The sequence below is a fragment of the Eulemur rufifrons genome, chromosome 24 (assembly GCF_041146395.1).
Source record: "Eulemur rufifrons isolate Redbay chromosome 24, OSU_ERuf_1, whole genome shotgun sequence".
NCBI classification, from domain to species: domain Eukaryota; kingdom Metazoa; phylum Chordata; class Mammalia; order Primates; family Lemuridae; genus Eulemur; species Eulemur rufifrons.
Genome location: NC_091006.1, coordinates 13,739,406 through 13,749,002, shown reverse-complemented (window position 1 = coordinate 13,749,002; position 9,597 = coordinate 13,739,406). Strand labels below are relative to the sequence as shown.

Below are 9,597 nucleotides of genomic sequence, written 5' to 3'. Positions count from 1 at the left end.
CGGAGAGCCAGGACTCGGGCACGCAGGGGGGCGGGGAGACAGGGTCTAGAAAGCCATTCTTAGTATCTGCAAGTCAGGAGTTTTCGGGAAACCGGAGCCCGGAGGGAGGGTCGGGTTTCCCAGCGTAGGCAGGACGGCTGTAGGGGGGAGGCGGTCTCTGTGCCTCCAGGGAGGGCACTGGGGCTCTGGGACTTCAGAGCCCTAGGCGTGGGTAGACCCGAAGGCCTGGGCCCCTCCTGGGACGGTACCCGGCCGCTCCCCGCGACTGTTCCCGGAGCGGGCGCGGCGGGCACCAGACGCGGGGGAGGGGGTGGGTGTCCCCGCCGGGGGTGGGAGGCTGGGAAGGCCCTGGAGGGCTGCCAGGACGTTGGCGCCCTTCCCGGCAGGGGGACCTGTGACTTTCTGAATGGGGTGGTGGCTGGACGTGGGGTGGGGGGAGGTGAAGGCGGTAAGGGGGCGGGGCTTGGGGAGGGCGGGGCTTGGAGAGGAGCAGGTGTTTAGGGGAGGAGGGCGAGGTGGGTGTGAGAGGGAGGGAAAGGGTGTGAGGGATTTGGAGCTAAGGCGGGGAACCGCCGGGGAAGTAACGCAGTGTGAGTGACCCAGAGTGCGGGAAGATAAGCTCCTCCCCTTTTTATTCCACCCCATCTCCCCCCACCCCTTTTCCAAAACCCCCTATGAGCCGGAAACTTCCCCGCCTCCGGGGAGCGCTAAGCCAACCAGGCAGCAGCCTGCATGTGTCGTCACGAGTTGTCAGGCAGACTGCCACGCCGCTTCCGAGAAGCCAGTAAAGTTGTGGCGGGGCGGTGTGAGGAGTGGCGCTGCCACCTGGAGCCTCGCATCCCTCGCCACCAACCTGAGGGCTCAACCCAGAGGCGGGGGTGCTTGAAATAGAGACCCAGACGGAAGGGGAACCATGAAGGAGGTGGGGGAGAGCTCTAATTGGCAGGAAGAGAGAAGATATAAAAATTAAACGGAACCTCAGTGCCTGCACCTCAAGCCCTTTATTTCGGCACTCAAAGCTCAGCCAGGGCTGGCTGTAACTGCCTCTTTGAACTCCGGTCTCCTTTTCCCCCTTGTTGTCGCGGTGTCTCCGAGACCCAGTGGCCCCAGTTGGGGGGGGGGGGGCAGGATTGCAATCCCTGACAGAGTGTCCCAGGAGGTCTACCTTGATTTCTTTTGCTTTATTTTCTTTTATTCATTTAGGATGACAGTGATTGCTTTTGTAAAAAGTACCTTCTTTGTAGGAGGAGGCCTTTGGGAGGACGTTTTGCACGTGCCTCCCTCCTTCCCCTCCCCACTCCTCTCGAGGGCAGGTCCCAGCCTAGACTCTGCGGCCAGCTGCTGTGTGTCCCCACGTGGACTTCTTGCCTCTCTGGGTCCTTGATGATGATGATGATGATGATGATCCTCCTCCTCCTCCTCCTTCTCCTCCTTGCCGTCAGTGGGGAGTGGGGTGGGTTTCAGATGTGTCAAAGGCACAATAGGGTTCCAAGTACTTTTTGAGATCTTCCTCCTCCTCCTCTCCGCCTTTCACCGAAGGGACAAACTGAAGCCTAGAAGTCATTTCCCCTTAGATCCCCCAGCCCACCCAGGATCAAGGACCTGGACCTCTGGCCTCTTGGACCACAGCTGTGACTCCCCCCAGGGGTCCCAGTCAGAGCTCCACAGTCATCCAGGCTTCAGCTCCAGCTGGGCTTACCCAGGGGTCGAGACACAAATGGTTGGGGCCCAACAGGCAGCTGACAGAAGCCGCTGTGGTAAGACAACCAGGGGAGGCAGAGACCGGGCCAAACTGGAGAAGAAATGCCTGTTAGGAGGAGGCCACATCCTGTTCTAGCCTCCCCAGACTGAAAAGCTGGCTCACTGTCACGAGAGCGCCCCAAGTTTTAAGTGAAGGCAGAAACCTGGATTATGTAAAATCTCCCCATTTTGAAAGGTAAGCTGTTACTGTGGACCCCCCACCCACGCACCCAAACCCCCAAATGCTGCAGTGAACTAAAGAAACCACCACCAGGGACCTAGTTTGCCTAGATTGTGGAGGACGGCCAGCTTGATACCTCTGGTTAGAGATGACAGGGGAAGCTGCCAAGATCACCCAGAAATCGGTTGAGTGGCCAGAATGATCCTCAGTGTGGCCATAGGGAGGGTACCCCAGGACAGGTAGGGTCCCCATGAGAACTTATGGTTGCTGTGGGGTCCCTAAAGGGGCATATCAGACGGGGATCCTAGGGGGCCCTCAGATATGATAGGAGAACCCCAGATATGACAAGGGTATCCCAGTGGGGGCCCAGATATGACCCAGTTCACTGAACCCCCCACCCCAGACCCGACCAGAGTGATTTCAGACATGACAAAGGATCCCAGAGGAGCCCTAGGTGTGATTGGAGCATCCCAGACACAAGAAAGTGACAGTAGAAGGTTCCAGAGAAGCAGGGGGTCTCAAAGATGGCAAAGGGACTTGAGGGGACAGATGTGGCACAGAGATCTGAGACACGATAAAGGACTAGGCGAGCTCAGATCTGACAAGAGGGACTCAGACATGAGGAAGGGACCCCAGAGGTGCCCCTGGACAAGTGTCAGGGTTGCTGGCAGGGCCCCCCTCCTGGTGTGATGACCTGTGTGCTCCCCTGGATGAGACTTGAGGGTTTACAAAGGATCTTAGGGAGGTCCCGGGCCTGGCAGGGGGACCCCAGAGAAACTGGGATTCCGGAAGCACTACCCTCCTCCAGCCCCCCACAGTATAGTGGTCTACGGATCCTGTGCCCCAAAGCACGAGCATCCGGGGATCCTGTACGTGGCGGAGGAATGCCACGGGGGCCCTGGGCAGGGCTGAGGAATTATGGCAACACTCCCCCACCTCGAGTGTGGGTCCCACAGGTCCTATGACCTAGGGTGTGGCGACGCCAACGTGCCACGGGGACCCCAGAGGAGTCCTGGCTGGGCCGTGAGGTCCCCAAGCGGCTCCACAGGCGGGTTGGGGCTCCCGGGGCTGCCCAGGCAGGGTGCGGACCCCCCGCGAGCCCAAGCTGGGCTCAGGCGCGGCGGGCGCCGGGCAGCAGCGCGCTGTCGAACTGGTAGGTGAGCTTGCGCTTCACCTTGCGGATCTCGCCGGTCTTGGCGTAGTTGCGCAGGGCGCGCGCCAGCTTCTGGTAGGTCATGCGCTTGCGGTTGCCCTTCTGCTGGCCCCAGCGGCGCGCCAGGAGCTCCTTGTGCTTGGAGGAGAACTGGAAGACACCGGCGCCCGGCTCCACCCACCACACGCACTCGCGCATGTCGCCGCGGGTCAGCAGCCCCAGCAGGAACTGGTACAGGCGCAGCTTCTTGCGGGCCCCTGCTGGGGGGTAGAGGGACGCGTTAGAAGGGGGTCCTCAGGCCCCGTCCTCACGCCCACTCAGCTTCTTTCCACCCCAGCCTCAGTCTCCCCATCCAGAGAAGTGGGGCGAGGGAGCTGCCTGTTGGATACACCTGACTCTGTGCCCATCCCGCCCGCAGTCCCGTCCTGGGCAAGTCACTCCCTCGCTCCCTGTTAACCCCGGAACTCCATCCCCCTTCCGCGCTTCAGTTTTTGGGATTTGCGTCTGTCCTGTCTCCTGCTCCGCGGCCAGCACATAGTCCACGTGTTTGTTGAGCCCGTGAGTGAAGGAATCTGTGAAATGGGTTGACAGCGCTCCTCAAGGGCTCATATTATTGATAGCGGAGCTGACTGGCCGCGAATGGATCTGGGGTCGGTTTGAACGGGCCTGGCCATTTCTCCAGCTCCTGGTCTCCCAGCCGCTCAGCCCAGACGGGATGGGGTCCCTGGAGAGGCCGAGGCACCTGACTCCTGGGCTCCTACAACCAGCAAGGACCCCACAGAACTTGGGCTTTCAAAGCAGGGCATTGAGTATAAGAACCTGTCCGCCAGGCGCGGTGGCTCACGCCTGTGATCCTAGCACTCTTGGAGGCCAAGGTGGGTGGATCTTTTGAGCTCAGGGGTTCAAGACCAGCCTGAGCAAGAGCGAGACACCGTCTCTACTAAAAATAGAAAGAAATTATACAGACAGCTAAATATATATATATATATATATATATATACATATATAGAAATTAGCCGGGCATGATGGCACATGCCTGTAGTCCCACCTACTCAGGAGGCTGAGGCAGGAGGATCGCTTGACCCCAGGAGTTTGAGGTTGCTGTGAGCTAGGCTGACACCACAGCACTCTAGCCCGGGCAACAGAGTGAAACTCTATCTCAAAAAAAAAAAAAGATTAAAAAAAAAAGAACTTTCTGTCATTTCCCAGCTGTGTGAACATGAGGTGGTGATGTAGTGATTTCTATCACTTTATGTTTTCTCGGTCCCCATTTTAAACATAAGCTGGACTTTCTCGTACCAGAATCAGGGCTCAGTCACCCCGACAGTTTCCAGTTCTACCTACACTCCCCTCCCCACCCCACTGAAGACCAGGTCCTAAATGTGGTGGATCCCAGATACCTGCCTTATACAGTTGCCTCCTGGTGACCCACCTCGCTACGGGGCAGCTAGTCGCAGCCTCCTTGACGGCCCTGCTGGCCCCCACGCCCCAGATCGGGGGGTCTCAGCGACCACCTCTCAGGCACAGCATGTCCTCGTGGAACTGGAGCCTACTTGCTCTAAACCCACCAATTAAAACTCCCTGCAGGAAACCGGTTTGGATAACGCCCTGACCCCAATAAGGGGGTTGGCCCACGGGTCGCGCTCTCTCTCCCCCTGCCTGTGCTCCCTGGCCTCCATGAATGCCACATACCGCTCAGGACCTGTAAGTGATACAATCTTTATTTCCACGTTGTGTCTGTCCTAACCACAGGGGAGCACTCTCCATCTCAGAGATCCTACATTAAAACAGGTGACTTAACCTCTCTGCGTCAGAGTCTCTTCAGCCATAAAGGAGGCCAGTGTGTGTGTGTGTGACTTTTACAAAGCCCTGGGGAGCATTTGGTGCCAGGTGCTTTGCTAGTTGCTGTACAATTGCCCTCCGGGAGGAAGGACCCGACCCATGACATGGGAGGAGGAGGATGCCCAGCTTACAGAGGGGAAATCGAGGCCCAGATACAGAAAGTCACTCATGACCCTGACTTCTCATGGTTGAGCATAATGGATGTTGGGCACATGGGGCAGAGCAGAGGTTGACTATTGGGGGTTGATCTCGTGGTTATTTTTGTTACCACTGTGTGGATAATGACGGTGAAGATGTTGACTTATTGAGTGCTCGCTCTGTGCCAAGTACTGCTGTCCCATCTACACGTGTGATCCCGTCTTATCCTCCTAATGACCTCACGAGGGTAGACACTATCACTGCCATCCCCACTGCACAGACAGGAAACCAAGGCACAGAGAGGTAGAGGCACTTGCCCAACGTCACACAGCTAGCAGCTGGTGTGGATCTGGGAACTGCCCTCAGCACTGGGGTATACAGTAGGTGCTTGGGAAGCCACGGTTCCTTTAGCCCCCTCCCTCGTCTCCAGTTGGCGTCCCCACCCCATCCACTCCCACATACCTGCCTCAGATCCCCTCCCCTCGGGGCCAGTCATGAGGGCCTCGTCCGACTCGCTGTCCGAAACCTCCAGGGCGGGGCTGTCCAGCAGGAGATCTTCCTCCTCCGACAGCACGGGGCTGGGGTACGGGGCGTACGCCGGGGGACCCAGAGTCTGCGGAAGGTCAGGGTCACCTGCACATCCAGGGGCCCCCTTCTCTCCCTCCACTTCCTCCACTCAACCCTCCACTGTGGCCTTCCCTACTTTGCCCTAACTTTGCGGACATCGTGGACTCTGTCGTGGCCAGCGGACACCTGAGCCGTGTCTGTTGAAGCCTTCCCAACACAGTAACCCCAGTCCGTGCTGTCCCTTGCTTTGTCTCTGCCCGGCCCAGTCATGCGGTGCAGTAATGGCCGTACTTGCCCGTATAACCCTCGGAGGTTGCTAACGGGGTTACTATGCGCATGGGTTTTAACGCAGGGCCTGGCACCTGGTAAACCTCAATCAGATGACAGGGCTTGTTCTTAACTAGCTCCCTGCCACTCACCTGGCTGGTGAAGTCCTCTGTGGGGTACGCTGGGAGGCCGGGCCCTGTGGCCTCCAGGCTGGGGGCCGGGTCGAGGCTCCCTGTAGAGCTGTAGGCCGAGGGTCCGTAGCACAGCTGCACGGCCTGGGGGTGGCCAAAGGCGGCTGCTGCCGGGTCGAAGGTTTCATATGGGGCAGCCGGGACAGGTGGGGACCCGGTCCAGTCCCACAGGGGATCTGGGGGAAGGGCACTGAGTCAGAAGCTGGACGGTCTGGCTGAGGCCTCCTCCTCCTTGAAGCCCCCAGCACAGAGAGGCCATTGTGGGTTGTGCAAATATCTGACCCCAGGATTTGCATGGGGGAGCAGCCGGGTGGGAGAGAGAAGGGGAGGCGGTCTGGAGGCCTGGGCTACCCTTATCCCGCTGTGCTAGGTCACACCCTCCCCTGGGCCTCAGCTCCTCCATCTGTGAAATGGGCCCGAGGCCTGGGTGGGGAAGGGGCCGGGGTCACTCACCAGGAGCCCCGTCTGAGTCGGGGTAGCTGGAGTGCTTGCAGCTGTCCAGGTCATAGAAGACGCCGTCTGGGTACTGATGGGGTGGGGAGGGAAGAGGGGTCATCGCAGGCTTCTGGGGAGCCCCACCCCCACTCTGGACCCTTGGGAGACTCCAACACAGACAGGGGAGAGAAGAGGCGACACTGCAGAGAACACAGAGACAGAAAGAGACAGTGAAAGGGAGAGACACGGAGACTAGGCAACAGAGAAGAGGCAAAGAGAGAGACATACAGAGATACAGACAGTAGAGACAGACACAGATGCAAGACGGACGTAGGGCAGCCGGCTCCTGCTGGGACTGTGGGCTCCCAAGACCCCTGGCACCTTGCTGGTGTACCGGCAGCACACATAGCGCCCGGGGGAGGGGTGGGAGGACCCCTCGGCCTTGCCTTCCTGGGGGCGGGAGGCATGGGGGAGAGCAGGTGGAAGGAAGTGTTTTTGCAGAGGCAGGAGCTCAACACTTCTCCAGCCCACCTCCATATTTCTTCCATTGTCGCAAGAATCATGTGTTGCTTTAGCAACTGGGGACAATACCCCGTTCCTATGACCCAGCAATCTCACTCCTAGGAATTTTACCCCAGAAAATGGAAAATGTACGTCCACAAAATAGCCTTGTTCAAGAATAATCAGAGAAGCTTGGTTAATAGCCCCCAGCTGGAAATAGCCCAGGTGTCCATCAGCAGGTACAGGGGTGCAAGCCGCGGCGGCGCCCGGTGGTGGAGCACGACACAGCCGGGACACAGAACAAACGCCCGACACACTTCACGCTGCGCGAAGGAAGCCAGACCCCACGGCGGACACACTGCAGGGTTCACTTAATATGAAGTTCAAAAACAGGTAACGCTAATCGATGGTGGAAAATATCGAGTGTTGACTGGGAAGGGACATGAGTGAATGTTCTGGAATGATGGAAGTGTTCTATGTCTTGATCTGGTTTGTGGTGACACAGGTGTATGCGCCATGTGAAAACTCATTGCAGTGTCCTCGGGACTTGTCACTTCACTGATCTGTAAGTTACACCTCAATTAAAAAACAAAACAAAACTGGAGGAGGGGACGGGGTGGGGGAGGGGTTCTTTCGGCCGCAGCCGTCAGGTTTCAGTCCTCAGACTGGGCTGTGGGTGCGAGGGTGGTGGGCATAGTTTTCTTGTGTCTGAACTATTACGGAATCAAATTTTTAAAAATACAAAACAAAAAAGGAGGAAGGGAAAGAAGAGACATGTACGTATATTTGCTGAACACGGGGCGGGCAGGGGACAAGACGCACAGAGTCGCAGGAAAGTGGACTCAGAGTCTGAGCGTAGGACAGACGTCAGAAATATGGCTGTGATGGGATGGGGGTGGCGGGAGATACCAAGGGGGAGTTCAGAAAGACAAGGTGTCAGGAAGGGATGGAAGGGGAAACTGAGGCAGGGAGCAAGTGACCTCTCTGAGGGAGGTCACTGGTGGGCCGCCCCTCCCTGGCCCCCAGGGGCCCCGACTCACCAGACAGCTGAAGTGTGGCCCGTCGAGCCTGGAAGGGGAGAGACACACGGGCATGTCAGGGCTGCCTGCGGCCACCTGAGTCTCCAAGTGGTTGGGGGTTGATAGGGGAGGCGGCAGCAGCTGTGCCCGCCTGGCTCTGCAATGGGGCTTGGTGTCCCTGCGTGAGATCTGCCCCACCACATTCACCCCACTCCCCACCCGGACAGGAAGTGGGAGGCGGGGGCCAGGCAAATGTCCCCCCCCCCCGGGATTTGCATAGACACAGGCTGGGGGGGGCAGGGAAAGTGAGGGAGAGAAAGTCCCCGGAGAGGAGGTTGGGGGGAGGGGTCTGGGCCAAGCTGGCCTGGGTGGCAAGTCGGTTAAATGGGTTCACCTTGGACTGGAGGAGAGGGATGGAGAGATGTCTGGGCAGAGACAGGAAACAGAGGCGATGGGGGGACAGGGGTGTGCAAAGAGACAGTCACGCACCCAGGCAGAGAGCATTTCTTGAGCCCCGGGGATAGAGAGGTGGGGTGGGGGGGGTGAGGGAGGAGAAACAGGTGACAGAGAGACAGAGACAGAGACAGAGATAGCAAGAGACAGAAACAGAGCCAGAAACACAGATACAGCCAGACACGGAGTGCGACTCCAACACAGCGAGGATGATACAGTGAGACCCAGGGAGAGGCGAAGATGGGCAGCGTGAGCGCCACAGAGGACATCAGCCGGAGGGGACAGAAGCAAGTGTCCCGGGGAAATGAGATATTTGGGGGCCAGGAAGGACAGAGATGGGAGGAAAGAGCCCGAGGTGGATCGGGAAGAGAACCAGCGGGGCAAGGGACAGTGTGGACCCCTCCCCTCCCACCCACCTGCACTGGGCGGGGCAGAGACCACTGCCCACGAGTGAGGGGCCGGAGAGGGGTGGGGGTCCTGAGTGCAGGCAAGGGGGACCACACTTACTGTGCAGCCTCCAGGGCGAGCATGGTGGTGCAGGGCTGGAGCTTGCCGCCTGTGGCCGCCACCCTATTTATACCTTGGCCCAGCCCCCTGGGGGGGGCACAGCTCGGCCCTCCTCAAAAATCCCCTCAGGGAGGGGGTCAGGGAGGGGGCTGGATTGCACAACCCCGTGGTCACGTGGCAGGGAGGGCGGGCCGGCCAGGGGCTGTCTGGATTTGGGGATCCCCACACGGGGTGGGGATGGGAGAGGAGCTGGATTGGGGGACCCCAAAAAAGCAAAGGACCAGGGAGGTCAGTGAAGAGGGGAGCAGGAACGCGGGGTCTGGACCCGGGAGCCACATTGCAGCAGGAGGGGCCAGGCCATGGGTGGGGTGGGGGCGGCAGCAGGACTCTGTCCCTGAGGGACGTACAGGTCGGTGTCAGGAGGCAGTGAGGGACCTCGGGGACAGAGAAGGGGATCACCAGGGGGTCTCATAAGTGGACAGGGGCTGCGGGGAAACCAGACCAGAAGCTGATCGCCAGGACCCCGACATGGAAACATCCGTGGGTGTGTGATGTGGCAGGGGGGTCCCCTTGGTCATGCCGGGGAGTGGAAGCCTCTGTGCC

The 9,597-nt window shown here is 59.1% G+C and overlaps 1 protein-coding gene across 1 annotated transcript; it reads right to left on the bottom strand.

The window, feature by feature from the left end:
• Positions 1-3,032: 3,032 nt before the first annotated feature.
• On the bottom strand, positions 3,033-9,017 carry SPIB (Spi-B transcription factor). Its single transcript, XM_069456807.1, has 6 exons — positions 8,995-9,017; positions 8,056-8,083; positions 6,533-6,605; positions 6,041-6,255; positions 5,517-5,667; positions 3,033-3,331 (listed from the first exon to the last, which is right to left on the bottom strand). Exons 1-6 carry the CDS (start codon positions 9,015-9,017, stop codon positions 3,033-3,035), a joined length of 789 nt encoding a protein of 262 aa, XP_069312908.1.
• Between the last annotated feature and the right edge of the window lie 580 nt (positions 9,018-9,597).